General features: G+C 38.4%; 1 protein-coding gene across 1 annotated transcript in view; it reads left to right on the forward strand.

Moving 5' to 3' along the window:
• Positions 1 to 18,832, forward strand: part of trappc9 (trafficking protein particle complex subunit 9) — a 185,301-nt gene that overhangs the window by 30,231 nt on the left and 136,238 nt on the right. Inside the window, 6 exon segments of the mRNA XM_051065378.1 lie at positions 3,829 to 3,914; positions 8,763 to 8,889; positions 9,048 to 9,115; positions 9,117 to 9,181; positions 12,217 to 12,367; positions 18,366 to 18,377. Of these exon segments, the coding sequence (XP_050921335.1) occupies positions 3,829 to 3,914; positions 8,763 to 8,889; positions 9,048 to 9,115; positions 9,117 to 9,181; positions 12,217 to 12,367; positions 18,366 to 18,377 (509 nt within the window).

An 18,832-nucleotide genomic window follows, 5' to 3' on the forward strand; every position in this document is an offset into this window, starting at 1 on the left:
GGGTCCTCTAATGGGAGATTGTTCTCCCTATAATTGCTCTGAGACTCAGTTTTAAGAACTGTCTAGTCTACCTATATCCATTCACTTTGATGTGGGTGATAGGCTATCTATTACAGTGGTATATGGGCATACAGGGAGGTGAATTTTATTTCATCTAGTCCTCTCACTGGGGAAACTGAGACACAATGTGGTCTGTGACTGTTTGTATAGTGAAACATATTCTGTTGTTTTGACTCTATACTCCATTGGATCTGAAGTAAAACAATAACTATGAGGTTAAAGTGCTGACTTCCAGCTTTAAAGGTGCTTGGGGGCATTAACATCCATAGCGAGTTAGCAGTGTAGGACTCTTTTTTTTGTACATTGTCCCCCAATTTTAGAACAGTGTTGCAGGGCAGTGTTTCACTTGCTCAAAACCAGAGATAGAAAGATTAAGATACATCAGTATCTTCTTCCAGGTACCACCAGTATCTGGATTTGTGATCTATTCTTTCATAGTCTTTTGCCCAACTGGGTCTGTAGTATTGACAGACAATATGTTTCTGTTGGCCAAAGTTCCCCAATCACACCTTCAAGAAACATTACCACAGGCAGCCAGGCAGTCCAGTTGCCATTTTGCCCCAAAGGCCAATCATGGTATTGCAATAAAACATCCCATGTACACCTCCCACTGCTAACAAGGTGAATTATTACTCTCTGCTTTATTCATTTTTAAACCCTGATGGTTTTCAACCTTTCCCTAGAAGAGCTATTTTTTATGTAAGTTACTTCAACCCAGTGTAAGTTTTAAGTGCCAAGCAAGGTCAAGTGGACAGGGCCAAGGGCAGAAAAACTAATGAACATATTCAGTGGGCTGTCCAGCATCGGAGCAAATCAGGAAGCGAGAAAATGTTTTTTGGTTGATGTGCTAGGCAAGCAATTTTAATTCAAATCCAGAGTCTGGTATCCAGCTCAGTTAATACATCCACTGTCAGCATGAAGGTCAGGAAAAAAACTTTTGGTTGCTGCAGCATAGTGGCAAAAAACAGTCTCTATCTTGATTGTAGCTGCATTAAAAACTTAGTCTTCCCATTCATCTCAGGGCGACCTCAGAGAACTCTGCTAAAAATGCAGTGTTTGAACCTGGATCAGTGCAACTAGTTTACATCTCAATTGTTGAGACAGAGAACAAATGATAGTCACTATGATAACTTTCCAGAGTTGTAAGATCCTTTCTAATGTGAAGTTATTTCTTTTTTGACTTACACAGCAGGAGACAGGGGAACCCCAGTCAGACTTGATCCATGGACATTACAAATACATGATCAGCATCTTAAACCTCTAGGCCAGACCACCTGCACTATATACATGTATTGCCTTTGTCCCCAGTGCCCACTGTTTCAGTTTTCAATTATCTTCTCTTGCATTTGGTGAACTCTCTCTTGATAATAATTTTGGGTTAACATAGTGCTTTTTGTACTAGAAACTAATATTTCCATGGTTAAGAAAAAAAAAAAACACAATCAATGTCTCTCTACTGTGCAACGTCTTAGCATCTCAGGCTTGTCAAACTGATGAAGCACTCTTGGTTTGTTGTGAATTTTTCGTTTGGGCTGTTTTACATTCCCCCATTTACAGAATTAACTCAGTGTCCTGCAGAAATGTGTCTCCATCTGAAGCACTAATGACTCGTAATTTCAAACGAAGCTTGGCTTTGGTTATGTTCTGCTGCTTTGGGGTTGCTTCATTTTACATGCATGATTTTTGCTCCGATGCCCAGGCATAGTGTACATGTATTATTTAGTATGAAAGACTGCTGATCACTTCACAGAGTATTTCTCTGAAGGATGCAGTAACTCCAGTAAATATCTTGAGCTCTGTCTGTGGTCAATAAAAAATGATTTTCACAGGACATGAGAGACAGTTTGACAAAATAATTTGCCCTTTTAGGAATGAAACGCAAACACAGGCAGTATTTAACTAACCATGCAGCCATGCATTGACTCAAAACACTCATTGCTTTGTACACTGAGGTTTCAAAAGGCTGAAGCCTTTAGAGATCTGGGCTGAATCTCAATGGCCACTTGAGGAGTAAGTATTGAGGCAACACAAATAAGATGGCAGCAAACCACTTTGTTTTTCTATTTTCTGAGGTGTATTTCACACTTAATTGGCTAGCTATGACAGCATGTCTGTGAGCCAGACCTGCGGTTGTGTGGGGTTTCCAGACATTCATATTATAGATATCTTTCTTTTGACTGACTTAATTTCCCAAGGTGCATGACTGCAGTTTGCCTTCCATAAATCCCTTTTCCTGCTGGGGTCTGAGCTAGGATTTTCAGGCTCTCTTTTGCAAGTCTATTTACAGCAATGGACTCTCTAAATGGACTAGAATATGTTACATTTCGAAATGGAGATGGGTATGGTTACAGTGGGACTAAAGTAGCTTCTCAATCTTACAAAACCTTTCAAAATCTCATTCAGGAATGATGGATACTGCAGTGCAGAGCTGTAATCTCATCATATTTTTTTATTTTTGAAAAGTAAAACTAGGCTGTGAGTAAGTCGAGGCTAAAATCTAACTCTTTTCTCTCAGGAATCAGTGAAAATCTGCTTGAACACAGCACCCATAATGAAATGCTAACCTGCCTTTTACAGTTTACATTTCTCTGTAGTCCATTCAATTAGGTCAGTACAGTAAGTTTCATTCTGTGAACTAACAATGACCCATTGAAGGTCATGTTTTTAACAGCTCCTGCATCAATTCAAATTATTTTCAAGTGTATATTCACTAGATGGCCCAAAGTATGTGTTACACTCCAGTATGATTGTTGAACATCTCATTCCAAAACCATGGGCATTAATATGTAGCTGTAGTGGCCTCCTCTCTTTTGAGAGGATTTTCCACAAGATTTTGGAACGTGCCTGCAGGGATTTGCTCTCATTCAGCCACAAGAGCATTAGGTCCAGCATTGATTTAAATGAGGCCACTCCATTGACACAGCTGGGATGTCAGCATAGGATGCTCCAATCAAAAAATAAAACTAAAATAAAATAAAATGCTTCATTATCTGGCAAAAAGTTTACTGTAATACAACGTAATCTGGCAATGGACTGTGTGAATGCCCAATTTCTACTGTTTCCCTCATGATCTGTGGTGCTGTGATAATTCTCCAGAGTAGTGATCCTGCTGATAATATTCATCATCTTAGTGGTCCCAGAATCAACACATCTGTACCAATGCAGCCCCTTGCTTTTTTTTTTTTTTGACTTACGGCTGGTTCTTAGTCTAATTGTTGGGTGATAAGCAGTGCCTCAAGATAACGTTTGTTGTGATATGGCGCTATATAAATAAGAATTGACTTGAGCTTTAGAGTTGCCAGTGGGGTTTTTGTTACCTGACAGAGTCAGACTAGCTGGCTCCAGCCTTTCTGCTAAATTAAGCTAAGCTGGCTGCTAGCTGTGGCTTCGTATTGGATGGACAGATATGAGAGTGGTATCAATATTCACATCTAACTCTTGGCAAGAAAATAAAAGTGCCTGTTCCCAAAGATACTGAACTATCCCTTTAAAGAAGCATGGTGCAGTTGAACTGAAGCGTGACGTAAACTGGATGATTTTATTCAGTGATTATTCAGTTTGGTTCAAAATTAATTAAAAATTAGATTTTATTTATTTCATCAAACATTTTTCAGATTTTATCATCTATCACTGACTGATGCATTGCTCTTTTATAGCAGTGTAGCCTAATGGCATATTTCCCTCAGCTCATTAATTACAAATGGGTTTTAATACCACTGACATCTCATTCTAATGTATTCATGTCTTTTTTTTTTTGTCCTTTCCCAGATTTCCAGTGGGTTCAGGGAGATGTGTGTGAAGTGCAGCTCATGGTCTACAACCCCATGCCTTACGAACTTCGAGTAGAGAACATGGTAGGTGAAATTGATTGCTCTTGAACTTCAAATTTCCTGTAATAAGATACTTAAAAGTAGAACTAGCAGTTTAAATATGTGATAAACCAGAATTTCTGATTCACTGCCACAGCTCTGTAAAATCAGCAGGTGGCTGATATGGTTTTCTCACATCAGTAACACAAACTGTCCCTCTGCACCCACCTAAGAATTCCGACAGGGCAAGTGATTCTGCTTTTTCAAGTCATCCTTGATCTCTTAAAAGCTTTTTTTGACAGCTTAATACCGTAATGATTGTATGAGATGGTGAGAACAAACTCTTCTTGCTCCTGACAGTAAGAGGGCATCACTAGGGAGAGGCACACCCCCTCCCAGTGCCATTACCTTTATGGTTTCACACACCATCCTGTCAGACCAGATAGGTCTATATTGAGGTAAGCGCAGGACAATTTGCTTCTCTTTTTCTGTGCAAAAATAAAGTTTGAAAAGAGCCATCAGACACCAGGGAGTCCAATTTAACTGTATTGTTTAATAGCTGCTTGGTGACTACAGCTTTTTAAGTTCAGAGCATTTCCTTATTAAAGGACCTCCAGCTGGAGTACAGCCCTACACACACACACACACACACACACACACACCACACACACACACCACACACACAACTACACTTGCACACACACACACACACCAGTTGAGCCACTTTATCAGGTTCAAGGGTGCAAAAGATTACCAAATAAATTGCTTTTCTTCTGCTGCTCACTGCTGTGTCTGTTTATGGATGCAGTGATGTGGGACAACCTTGAAATGCAAAGCAGTCATCAGCACAGAGAGGTCTACTTTAAGCTGTTAGATAGCAGCAGCAACACAGCATCACACGCAATATACTACCTGTCAAAACTGATGTTGCCTTTAATTATTTGGAAAGTCAAGAACAAATTGCCATGGAAGTTTGGTGGCAGAGTGTGAATGAGGACAGTGGCCTCTTAATTGTGGCGGCTGCCTCAGAGCTGATGTCAAATAGGCTTGGACAGGTCTTGCTGGTTGATTTAGCCGTTGTGCATCGTCTGATAATAGCACATGCTGTTACAGACACAGGAAATGCAGGCGACCTCTGGTTTGGAACATCTGGAAAGTGTTTAAAACTGGAGGAGTAATCACCAGCCAGTTGTGTCTGAGCTAAAGCTCCAGTGAGCCAAATTTTATGTCTGATAAATATCATCTCACTAGATCACAAAGTTTGGCTGCGATGGTGTGTTTCATCCATCTGAAACACTGAAGTAACGGTTCAGAACACAACTAAAAATCTGTTCCAAAAAAGCTGGAAATAATGTCTCAGAAAGCTGGAGATCACCATCATTATGTTTTTTGCTGCTCCAGTCACTTTGTTATGGTTTTGGGTTGTAAATATATGCATGCTGTGTGAAGTTTACTCACATACATTGATGCAGAAATGATTAGCTGATCAGAATTCACATTATGTGCTGAGGCCTGAAAAGACTCTTCACCATGCAGCTGTTACAAAAGCAACAACTGAGCAGCATTCTATTTCACAACACAAGAACTTTTGTGTGTGTAGAGAGCTAGCTGACTCAACCAGGGAAGGATCCTAATGATCATGTTCTGCACGCTCAAACATTTTGAAGCCTGTTCTTTCATTGGAATTGGATTGAGTGTGGCACCATCTCCATTCAAGTTGCAGCCTTATAGGATAACTGGTATTTTTGAACCTGGGTCTTAATTTCCCATGTTTTGGGGTGTAAATGATTGATGGGAACAAAACTCTTTGCTGAGATTCTGAGCATGTCAGTGGCAAAAACCTTGTTAACTTGCTTTGATGCAGACAAATGGCCTGCTGGAGCCTTCTCTTTCATTTACTCCTAAAACATAGCAAAATAAGGCTCAGGTTCAAAAATACTGGAGTTATTCTTTACTGTTCTGGGTATTGAAGTTCAGAGGAGTTCAGTGTAATATTTGGAGCTGCCAGTTTGCAAAGTCACTGTGAGGTGAAACAATCAAACAGATGAGGCCAAATAGTGATAAGAATGCCATTAATTCCTTCCCACCCACAGGTGAATCGATCAGTTCACAGATGGAGGTTGAAGCCCTTTGCTGCTCTGCAGCAGCTGGGAACTTCAGGTGGTGTTGTAGAGTCATGCAGGTAGAGACAGACAGTGTGGCGTAAGCTGCCAAGAGCTCCTCTGTACCCCAGACAAAGTGACTGCTGTTAGACCGCAGCAACCATCTATCCACTGTACATAAACCAGCTCGTGGAAACACACCAGGCAACAAAAACACACACACAAGGTCACTTTTCCATCTTCCGTCACCAAGGTGACCCTGTAGTTTGGCAAGACAGGCACTCCTTCTCAGTCACCACACGACCTCAGTGCTAATACCCAGCTTTAGTTTGTGCTGTATTGATTTTCTATTAAAGCCTTGCTTTTTACCACAACCCCCACCTTTCATTTTCAGGGGAGGGGGGTGTCACCATCAGATCAAGAAAACAACAGATCTATTTTAGCCAAAATAATAATAAGAGAAATATCTGTTGTTGATGTGTGTCTTATGTTGTCTGGCTTTCTCTGCATTACTTTTTGTTGCTATCAGATGTGCAGTTATGTTCCAGAACAAAGAAATAATCGTAATCATAAATGATGCTTCTACTATTATCATAGCATTTGTCAAAGCAAAACAAAAGGTTAATTACACTACAACATACATTGTTGTACAATTAAGTTGATGCATGCAAGCTAAAACAATACAGTTTGCTTTGGACATGCTCAAATCGTTGTTGTTGATGAAACAGGCTAATTAACCTTTTCAAAGCTGAATGCAAATGAACTATCTCCAATAGGTTAACACTGGTACTTCTGCTATCCAATAACAGCGTATAATGTCCTGAAGTGAAAGCAAGGAGAGTTTAAATCACAGCCGTGGCACCTCAGAGGCTCAGCTCTTCGGCAGCCTTCCTTCCAGTGAGGTAGTGTCTGCTGTTAGGGATTGATGCAGTCATTACGTCACCTCAGTCTGCCTCATGCAACCAGGCAGTGTGTACTTGGAATGTAAATACAGTTATTCAGAGGAGGCATGATTACACACTGAATGAAAACACACAGAGCTAATCTGGCCTGTTTTTGGCACTGCAGCCAATTTGACAACTACACACTGTGTATTTCAGTTATATTCACTGATAAAGGATTTTCTTTTTATCATAAAATACTAAGATCCTGATGATGTGATGCCCCAGTCTGTGACAGCCCCTATACTGGTGGGCAGAAACCATACTATTCTTGGTCCTGCTAGCATGTGCATGTATTACATGTACATGCTGAAGTATATAGTTTCACATTATCAAAGCAAAAGGCAGTTACATTTTGTACTCTTTTCAGTAAATATCATAGAAATTTATGGATATCAGCATTTAAAACTGACGTTTTGTGTAGAAAACTATACAGCAGAAAACTGTAATCCAGACTGAAATATCTCTGTTTCTAGGTAGACAGATCCGTCAGAGGATGAACCCTACTGTACCTGGTGATCCCCCAACTTTTCATGTAGCACCACTATGAGGTTGACATGTTTTAGCTTAAGTAAAATATCTGGCAATTATTTGATGGATTAATTCTGTTAAATATATAAAAATATAATGTATATGACTGGTAAAAACAATGACAGTGCCATTAAGTTCAGCTGTACTTTGTGTTTATTGCTAATTAGCAAACATTAGCATACTAACACACTTAAACATTTTACCTGCTAAATTTTGGGAATTGAGGAATGAGGTTGCAACAGTTGAGTCAGGTTGAACTTTTTTGCTGGATAATTCCTGTGTTGTCTTGCTAGAACTCTCTGCGTTGGACAGGCCTCATTCAAGTAAATGAGAGGCCTGACAGGTCAAGAAACAACCTGTCTTATTGCCTGGCTGTATACCCAGATCTTAGCAATCACTTTGGTGAGTATGGTGTCGTCATAACCAAAAAAGTGATGGCCAAAACTGCAAAGCTGCAATAAAGCAGAATTATACTTTGAGTAATTCTTTTATATAAAAGTATTTCTGAGTTGATTTAAATTAATTGCAGCCCAGCTGGAATTTAGACTGCTGCGTTTAAAACCTGTCTGATCCCTGGTCCTCCTGTGTTGTGATCTGTTAGACTTCTCAATCACTTCTCAGGCATACATGGCTCAAGTGGCCCTTTCCCAAGGAGAACAATTTTCTTCCGTGGAAATGGCCATCTCATCTTGAAAGAGGTTTAATCTTTGGGACATCCTGGGTGGATTAGGATGATGGATCACAAGAAACAGTTGGGGAGATACTTCACAGTCAACTGGTACTGGAGGATTCAGACAGGTGCACATCACTCCTTAGTCAGTGGTGGCTGAGTTATCAAAGCATCAAATAAGAGCTGTGAGATTTCATTTTTTGTTGAGGTTTTGTGGTCAGTTTTGATTGTTAAGACACAGTATTGTTGCCAGTTTTCTAGCTTTTTAAACATTTTGATCTCTGTATAGTACATTGTCATTTTCTTCTCAGTGTGTTAGCCTTATGTTATATTCCCCACTATAGTGTTCTGTGATATGGAAGTAGAGGATTTTACACTTACATTCCTGCTGAACCAGACTCACAGGTGGAAAACAAACTTTTTTCATAATAATTTTACAGAAACATTTTACAGCTATGGGCTTTTATGCTTATGCTAAATAAGTAAGTTTGTGTTTTCCTTTTCATTTCTGCATTTGAAAAAATGTCTGTGTCCTCCTGTTCGATCCAGTTATACTTTTCTCTCCCTTATGGTTTGGTGAAAGTTTAGTTTTTGCCTGTTATATATGTGGATCATTCATCATCACCATCATGTTCTGTGTTGTGTTCAGGGTTTGCTGACCTCTGGAGTGGAGTTTGAATCTCTGCCTGCTGCACTGTCACTGCCTGCGGAGTCTGGCCTGTACCCTGTCACTCTGGTTGGCGTCCCGCGTACAGCTGGCAACATCACTGTCAACGGTGAATCCAACTGAAAACCTGTTCCATTCGCTCAAATTAGCTGCTTAGATTAGATGTGATTTCTGTTGCATGCACTGAAACAAATTTTAAAAGTTTTTTTGTCTTGGTCTTAACTTTAAGATCATCTCACTTATATCCTCTTATGTTTTTGAACGCAGGTTACCACACGTCAGTGTTTGGTGTGACCAGTGATTGCCTGCTGGAGGGCCTGCCTGGTGTAAAGACCAGGTGGCTGTTTGGTGGAGGTTGTTCCCTCCCTTCCTCGCCTCCAGCTCAGCACATCACTGCCACGGTTAGATACTCTCTGTTCTTGAATGGTGTAGTGACATGTCACATCTGCTGTGACAGCTGTCCTTTTTATGAGTGTTATTATTCAGTAAAGCTGGGGTTATGATTAAAAAAACAACAACAACAAAAAAAAAACAAAACATTAAAGCATTTTCTCTGACTGGCCTGACTGGGCTACAGATTGTAACATGTTACATTTAATATGTACCAGATGCAGCATTTGGAATCGCCAGATCGTAAGTTTACACCAGTGGTCAATAAGTAGAAGAGCAGATTTTACACTGTGTTTTCTCTTTACTTGAGCATACTGAAAGAGACAATCATCATCATAAGGCTGAAGTACAGACACATTAATTTGAGGGCATTTACATCCACATCAGTTAACAACAGTAGGAGTTATAGGCCTGCAGTTTTAAGGTACCAAAATTTATAGACCACACTTAGATAGACTTAAATCTGGTTGCAAATCTTTAGCAGTCACCTGCCTGTGTTAGACCTTTTGTCTTCACTCTGGTACTCAGTAAGTGACAACACATGCTGAGTTAACTGAGGTCAGGTGACTGACTGTACAGACAAGAACATTGCTGTTCGGCCATAAAAATATGAAAGGGCAACGAGTCCTACTCTGCTCACCCACGATTGATGTGAACACCCTGAAACACCCTTAAAGCTGAAAGTCAGCACTTTAACCTCATAGTCATTGTTTCATTTCACATCCATTGTGCTGGAGTGCAGAGCCAAAACAATGAAAAATGTGTCATTGTCCTACTACTCACAGACTGCACTGTGCTTGGATAGTGTTGATGCTCAATTTCCTAACAAAAGGGAACTGGTCAGCTTATGAAATATTTATGCATTGACTCGCTGTAAAGTGTATTTCAGATTAAAATGAGATGGCTTTATGGAGTGGACTAGTCACAAATAATCCAAACTATATTCTATAGTTACCCTATTGTAATCAATAGTATACTAATTCATCCTTTAATTTCATGTAAAAAAAAAAAAAAAAAAAAAAAAAAAAAAAATATATAATATATATAAATATAAAATATATATATATATTCATAATGAATGTGATATAACACTTTTGACATTTGGAAGCAGCTGTGGCTTAAACTGATAATTATTGTTAATAATGAGAGTTAGTATTACTATTCTCAACTGGTGCTCAAAGTGCAGCTTAAATGATGTTCACCAAGTAAGTACTGCATGTTTCACTCAAACACAAACCCAGGGTTGTGTGCAGTGAAACAGTAAAACCAAAAAAAACAGTGGAAACCTTGTCTCCATGTACGTCCTGTAAGGTGAAATGAAATTTTCAATGCAGTAAAAGTAGCAAACATGCAAGCAGAAATCATGAGTTAAATTACTACCAGAAAAGAACAGGTAAAGCGCCCTGTTGGAGTGTTGTAAATCATTCTGACAGGGGAGCTACTGCAAAATCCACTGTTAGGTCATGCCTGTAAGTACAGCACTTCAGCAACTTTTGATGTGGAAAATGTTTTTATTCTCCAGTGTTGGAAGAGTACTGTAGTAGACATATGAAACAAACAGAATGAAAATGTAATATGTGGTCTCTTGGGTGCTCTCACTGCATCCACAGGTAGACCCTCTGCTTTGACTTCAGTCTAAGAGGGTACCTCACTGACTGCTTAGCTATCGTCTTGCCTCCAGCACAAAACTGCAGTACTTACAGCTTCTCCTTTTCACTTTACTAACACCAGCGTTAAGCATAAGCTTTAATTATTTATAACATATTGAAAACCTCAGAACATAGAGCTATGCCTTTTGCCATATTTTATAAAAGCGTTTTACTGTCAGACTCTAAGGAAGAAAAATATCTGCTAAAATGATAATGTGTGTTTCTGGTATGTTTGTGAAACCATTTAGATTTTTCAGGAGTGAAAATGTATTCTTCATTATTCTATTGTAACTTATAATACACATATAAATGTCAGTAACATTTCATAGAGTTACTTTTGTGTTGACCTGCTGTCAAGCTCAGACAAAAATGAGATGACTAGCATCATAACTCTATCCTCGGGCAGTGTTTGTTGCATTTTAATATTATACTACTACTGAGCATACTGAGCATATGCATATATAATGAGGTATGATGAAGAGGTAGAGAGCACCCACATTGATCTTTCATAATCTTTTACATTCCCTTTTGCTCTGGCATTTACATTGCTTTGCAAAAACAGGATGCCAGCAGCTCTTTAAAACTCTGTGAGCATCAGCTGCAGGTGTTTAACCTTTGACAGGATGATGAAAATACTTGTGATGTCACTGACAGGTGTGGCCAGAAATACAAGACATACAGTTCAAACTCAAAAGGAACAGTGGATGAACAGATTTATTGTCTTTGGAGTGCTATTATGAGTAGAACAGACGTTCACTCTGTGAATGCAGAGCGAGTCTTTTGTCAATACAGTTCATGATCCACTGACTGTTCTTGATATTTGACATAATGCTTGAAATCAGACTTGTTGCTGTGTTAAGTGACCTTTTTCATGTATCCAACATATTTATAATTAGCCATTTTAACTGGTGTAAAGAGTCTAAAGGTAGACGTAGTTGCACCTATCCAAAAATGTATGTTATCTTTCACACATTAAATATTTTAGCTTTAATCCAAAAATAATTAAAATCAGTGCTAAACTCTCAGCAGGACTGCTGGAAAAAAGCCATCAACAAACAATGTTCCAGCTAATGAGATTCCAAATAAAAAAAAAAAATATATCATCTTGTGAGGAGAGCATTTTGAGCCTTATTTGTTTTCACACATCCTTGGTTGATTAAAGCCTGAAGAATGGTTCCTCAAATTATGATAAAAGTGTAATGGAACTGTTAGTTTCAAGCAATATCAGACCATCTCCACCATCACAAGCCTCATTCCTTTTGAATTATCATCTGAAAAATGTATCTCTAAACCTAATGCAATTAAGGCAACAAAAACTTAGAAAACAACAAAAAAATTAGAAAACTGCACTTTTTGTCATCACTGACAAATTCTTCCCACTCTACAAAACTACACAGGTCAGCGCACACACCTCAGCCCATGTCCAAAGAAGAACTGTCCAGCACCGTGTCCGTCCAGCTTTTCAACGGAGAGACCCAGCAGCTGACCATCACCTTGGAGAACATTGGATCTGAGGACATCGAGACACTGGAACTCACCTCTAAGATTGTCAGCACTAAAGGTTAGCGCTACCCATCAAGATTGCTAAAGCGATATCTGTCCTATCTACTGTTTAAAGCTCTGAATGGTTTTCATTTCAGATGTTAATGACTAAAGAAACAGGAAATTGTGTCAATGCAATACACTAAAGAGGAAAGACTTGACTGATTAATAGCCTTTATGTAACAAACAAATATGTATTGAGATTATCGCTGTGTGATATGCTTTATCTGTATTGTGTCAGTCAGGGTAGCCTTTGATGTACTTCATCACCCACAGAGTTTGTGCTCCAGTCTCTTGCAGTCCCCATGTCCGCAGTGCCACAGAGGTCACTTACCCATTGTCTTTGGTTCTACATCTTTCATGCCCCCGTGGCTTTTCACTCTGTGTTCCATCTCTCAACACCTGCTCAGGTCCTCAGATCTCTGCAGTCGCCCTCACCCTGACTGTCTGTCTCTGTCTCTCTGCCTCTTGCTTTTTTGTCTTTGTCTAACTGCCTATGGGAAAAAAAAATCAGCTATATTTTTGGGCAGAGCTCACACAAAGTTATGATGCCGGAACAACCGTCAGAAGTGTAAAAGATATAACTTTCCTGTCCGGTAGATGGCACATACGAGCCTGTTGGCAACTACATGTGTAGGCTGCTACTGCTGTCCCTTTTTTTATGGCACAAGTTAGAATAAAGCTGAAGGTGTAGCTGGAAGTTGGAATCACCAACTTCTTTAGACTACGGCTACTGGAAATTGTGAATTCTATTTGGTTCGAAGGTGTGAATTAATGTTTAGTGATCAGACAGTTAAACTAAACACCTATGACATAGGTCTTAGCTGTTCTAAATGTTCCAGTATCAAACTGTAGGTGAAGACAACAACAGCTCAACTTCAGCTAAAGATCATGGAGTTAGCGTTATTTATATAACCACCATCAACACATGGAAAAAAAGGATGAATAGTAATGAATTGTAAGGGATCACCTGCGTCATCCCTTACAATCATGGATGTACAACTTGTTGCATATTATCACTTACTTACATCAGTGTTTGAATAGGAGGCAAAATGTCCACATGTTGCATCAGCTGCATCTCACAAAAAGCAAAATCACTGGGGCTGTACATGCCTTACCATTCTGAGAAAATACTGTAATCTTCTTTTTGTTTATTACTTTTTCTAATTGTTCCCTCTGCTGCAGGAGTTCAGTCACACAGTGATGAGCAGGGAGTCAGGAATTGATCTGATCAGGAATTGATCTGACATTTCCAAAATGGCCTCAAGGTTCTGTGTTTAATTGAAGACAGACCACACTAATGTATCGTCTGTCCAAGGGTTAACGTTCATGGATCTTGTCCTACCAGGCAGTGTCTGTCGTTGTCACTTTTTCATTTCTCTCACGAGCAGGTCAAGGACTCTAGACTGTAGAAGCAGGAAAAACCTTTGGTGACCGTGTGGTGAGAGAATTACTGTGTATTTCTGCTGTTACCTGGAAACATCTGTATATCCCAGTCCAGCTCTGGCTCTAAGGTAGATAAGAATTAGCCTGTCAGTGGTAAATAGCACAGGACTCTAATTAAAATAGTCTAGGTTTTGAAGACACCTCTTAGAGCCTCTCTGCTTCTCACATATGCTGTTCCCTGCTGGCTGAACTCCCAGGTACAATGTAGTCTCTCTAGTTAACAGGAGTTCTCTTTGAAATGGAGCTTTTGTTGTGTTTGTTGGAAATAATTTAGGCGTCAAATATAGTTTTGCCTCCTAGGGAATTTTATTTTCAGAGTTGGATGAACAAGCAAAGAAAACTGACTTCTCTAGACCTGAATTAGAAAAACGCCATCTGTATTTTCACTCAAAGACTTTTAACAAACACTTTAAACTTAATTAAATGAACCCAAACGCTTTACTTTACAAAATAACAGCAGTCAACTATACTCTACTCTAACTTGAACCATATACTTTATCTAATTAATGCAAACGCAAGCAGGCATGACGCCATTCAAACAGATTAACTGAAGTTAAAAAACAAATGAAATAGATGTTTATTAAATGCTCCAACTCAGTGGCTCAATGGTTTCATAAATGTGGATAAAAGGTTAATACAGTACACAAGGATTAGATAATTATGTTAAAATTCAAGAACCAGTCAGTGTTTAAGATTTGATTAGACTTGAATGGATATGTAAAACAAAATAATAGTTCAATAAAAGTGATTAAATTGTGAAACAAAACAGTAATAAATGAATAAAACTACACTTTGTTTCCTGCTCTTTTACCCATAACTTTTGCTAATCAACAGTAGCTGCAAGGCTATAGTTGAGGACAGATCAAAAATGTCAAACCCTTGAAAAGGACTTTTCAGTGTAGCACATGTAACCAAAACCAATATCCCCCAACAGCACTCTTCTTTGTCTCTGAATTGTTCAAATGTTTTGTGAGTGAGTCATCATCACTTTTGTCCTTGTTTTCAAGTTTCTCAATCCCAGCTGACATTGGGTAAGAATCACACACTGAACAGGGAGCTAATGTCAGCAAACTAAATTATCTCATCTTTTACTAATACTGTTTTAATATCAAAACAATACACTTTTAATACCTAAGAAATATAAATGTTCTTCTCACAACTCTTTTCTGTTTTTCATTTACCAAAATAAAATAAACTTTTAATTCATCAATGTTTTATATTGTTTGTAATCTGTTAATTTTGATAGAAGTAAAGGCTAAATTCAGCAAAATATTATTCAAATCAGAAACTGCCTGATCAAAAAAATGCCAGCTTTACTCTCTTTACACAGTGTATTTATTTTGATACCTAGCCTTAATAACTGATCAACAACTAATATCTTCTGTTGAAATTGAATAATTACCAGCCCTGTACTTCTTCCTGTAACTCTATTAGTACATGTACGTGCGACAGTTATGTATAAATAAATCACCAAGTGATTTGAAGATTGAACTCAACAGTGAAAAAAAAAATCACAATAGTTGTATGACATGAGGAGCTAAGTATATTGGTTAAGTTCATGTATTAATACTCTAATATCAAACTAACTGACTTCCCTGTCTCTCTCTATTGTTGTTCTTGAAAGAACGTAGCAGCAGCATCTGGAAGCTATGATAATGTTATTATCAGTATTCTAGCTATCTCTACCTGTGCAGTCAGGATTGTTTTTACTCTCCAACTTTGACACTACATATAAACCAGTCTTACAGAATCAAATATAATTGTGTTATTAGGGTACATTTAATTTCATCATTATGACACTAATGTAAATAGGATATAGCAGTAATTATTGTAACGTATAGTATTTTCTTATTAGCAGCTATTGTATTTCACAGTTGTATTTGTTTACACAGATGGAGCCAGTTGCTTAATAGAACAAAATTACCCTCCGTCAGCCAAGTGACTGAACCACGTTGAGATGGTCCATGGCAAACAATCTCACCATTTGCATGATTTTTCTAAGAAAAACATACCACCCATGTCCCATGTCTCATTAAGATGTATTAGTTTACCCCTCAAGAGATTACAACATTAAATCTCACTTCTATTCCAGGAATCTAGTATATCTGTTTTTTTCACTTTTTCCAAAGTTTTGCTCCATTTTTAGCAGTTGGTGCAGATGGAGTGGCAACTCTCCAACCTTACATTATTTATTTACCTCAGACTGGCTCTGTCAAAAACGAGCCAACCAGTAATTTGGTTGTGGTCAGAAAATTCTTTTCTACTTCTAAGTGTACAAGCTCTATTTTAACACCCTAAGAGCATGGTCTAAAGCACAAGAAACAAGTGCATTTAGGGCGTGTCTAAATCCACTTTTGCTAGTTAAAGGGTTGCACATAGTTTCTTAATTAATCATGATTGTATTTTGTGTTCCATGACTCATATAAATGCTATGCAACATTTTAGTCTTTTGCATGTTTCTGTGCTGCTGTGCATACCTAGGTGTGTAACAAGTAGTTTATGTGTGTTGTGCACCTGCCTATGTAGGCACATATTATTATCTTGATAATGAGCCCTTAAAATAACAGTTAAATACTGAGCCATTGACTTCAGACCTGGTGTTTGTTGGTTAATCATACAGTTTGCATTCCTCCGCCTCAAGATAACATAAAACTGCACCTGACCACATCTCATTTTATGGCCAACATTCCCATGGGCGCTGTAAGTAGCAGAGACACCTGGCAGTAAATGAGTGAAGTAAGCGATGGTATAGAAATAACCCACATGGCTCAATTTGTTTCAATTTTTTTTTTTCACCAGTTTTGACCAAATTTTAGATTGAGATGAGTTTTTGACTTTTTCTGTCTTCTCAAATAAAGTTGGTGCCATTTTCTACACATTTCTATACATGTAAATCTCACACAGCATAAAGAGATTTTTAACTATACAGTCTAACTGTAAGTAGAAAGCATCGTTTCTTTCCTGCTAATGAGCTGCTCTGCCACAGCACGTTAAACAGCCAGTAAATCTAACTGTAAATGTGCCCTTTGGCCCATTTAGATATTACTGTGTTCCCTGCACTTCAGTGCCACTGCTAACAACAGATTGGCTACCCACAGCTTGCAACCTACAGCTCAAGTTTGTTTAGTTTGTTTCTCGTTCCCCTGCTTGAGCTCAGCCTGCCAGCTGCTGTCAGTCAAACACACAGACACGCTCCTCCAGCAGCTGAGAGAAAAAGGAGTTTGTATTCTGATTGTATTCACCATGTACCACCTGAAGGGCAAGACACCAGTGGTGAGGGTGTGTTTGTTTGGGAAGAGTTTTGGTGAGTGAAGAGAAGGAAAAGCTCTTGTTATCATGAAAGGGGTCTCATTTCCCTTTGTAGTATTTAAGCCTTTATCAAATTGTCATCTTGGTTGTCAAGTCTGTGCGGTGAAGGCATTGCATTTAATCTGTTATGGGATTCAGGTGTGACATAGAGCCACTCTATTAATACTATGTTCCTACCAAGACCTGTTATAGCCAATAGTCCTGAATCAAGATGTTGATCATCACATTATTGAAGTAGTGTTTATAGCTGGTTGAAATAAGCCAAATTTGTATAAATTAGGATATTGTTCCAAGTTTGTTCTGCAGGATGATAATTAGCACATGTTGGAGTGTACGTCTCTCTGAACTGCAGGCACACTGCAGCTTGTGTGTTTCTTGTCTCTGATAGATGGTACATAAGGTTGATGTGTTTTAAGGTTTCATCATATTGAATAACAGAATCTTTTGTAAACACTTTCAAGTGTCAGAAAATGACAGTCCAGCCAAAACACATTTTGCCTCATAGGGAGTTCTGGCCTGGTGGGCTGCATGATTCAACGTGACCTGCTAATTGCATTGCAGTGCAATTGATCATCCAGTTCTATTCTCTTTGTAACCTCATCTTTTTTGTTGCTGTAATTTCTCAAGCCACTGCAGTTTCAAATAAATTGGTTTAGATAAGACAAGTCCTGGAAGAAAGTACCACATTTTAATGAATATGTATATTTAATCTGGTTTTACTGGTGTTTTACCACCTCATTCCATTAATAATGGGAAGTCATCCACTTCAACTTTTTATTTTTAAGGGTGGTTTTGAGATGAATGCATCTCAAACTCTAAATCTAGGCAGCTGATACTGAGTTAACTCTTTTTTCCTTTCATTTTCATGGCTCCAGTGGTTTCTCATCATCAAATCTCAGAAAAATTGTCATTGATTTTCATTCCTCATATCAAAACAAAGTTCAAAAGTGCTTCACAGTTGACATGATACACAGAGAAAGGATAAAATGAAAGGTAGTAAACACACAGACATAAAATGTTGCCTCCATCATAAATAAAAAGATAAAATTGATCACCCTAAAGTAATAACGTGAATGGATATTTTAGTCATTTAATCAAATCGTACAATCAGGGAAACTGGTGAACAATGTTTTATCATTAAGTTAGCATCTCTCACCTAACCATGTTACCCAGGGGTTGCTCCAGAAAACCATATTTCCTCCTCATCTGAAGTATTTGTAGTTATTTGATATTATAGTAAGGAGGACAGCTAGCCACAAAAGTACAAACATTTCAAAGATGATACAAAAGAGTTAAAGGTTTATTTCCATCATGGTCTTTAATGTAAAGATCGCAAAGATCGAATATTCCAGGTCCCTGGACTCATCAAAGCCAACACTATGAATACCTACTGTACACTTTGTGTACACTCTATATGTGCACCCTTGTATTTTAATGCAATTCAATACAACTGTTCTGCCATAAAGTCTACTTTTATGATTCCAGTTTTTGTTTGCACTTTCACAGAGGTGTCAATTCAATGATAAGTTTTAGCACTGGGGTCAAAGGTAATGGTAAAGGTGCACTGACTACATTAGATAATGAGTTGTATTCACCCACTTGTATGTGAATAGGGAAGACAAAACATCTCTTAATCTTTCTTCCAACACTGTCCCCAAAAATTGGACATAATGAGCTTCGTAAAGATTAGACTGTATGGGTGTCCCAAATTCAGTG

The sequence above is a fragment of the Lates calcarifer genome, linkage group LG3, assembly GCF_001640805.2.
Source record: "Lates calcarifer isolate ASB-BC8 linkage group LG3, TLL_Latcal_v3, whole genome shotgun sequence".
Taxonomy (NCBI): Eukaryota; Metazoa; Chordata; class Actinopteri; family Centropomidae; genus Lates; species Lates calcarifer.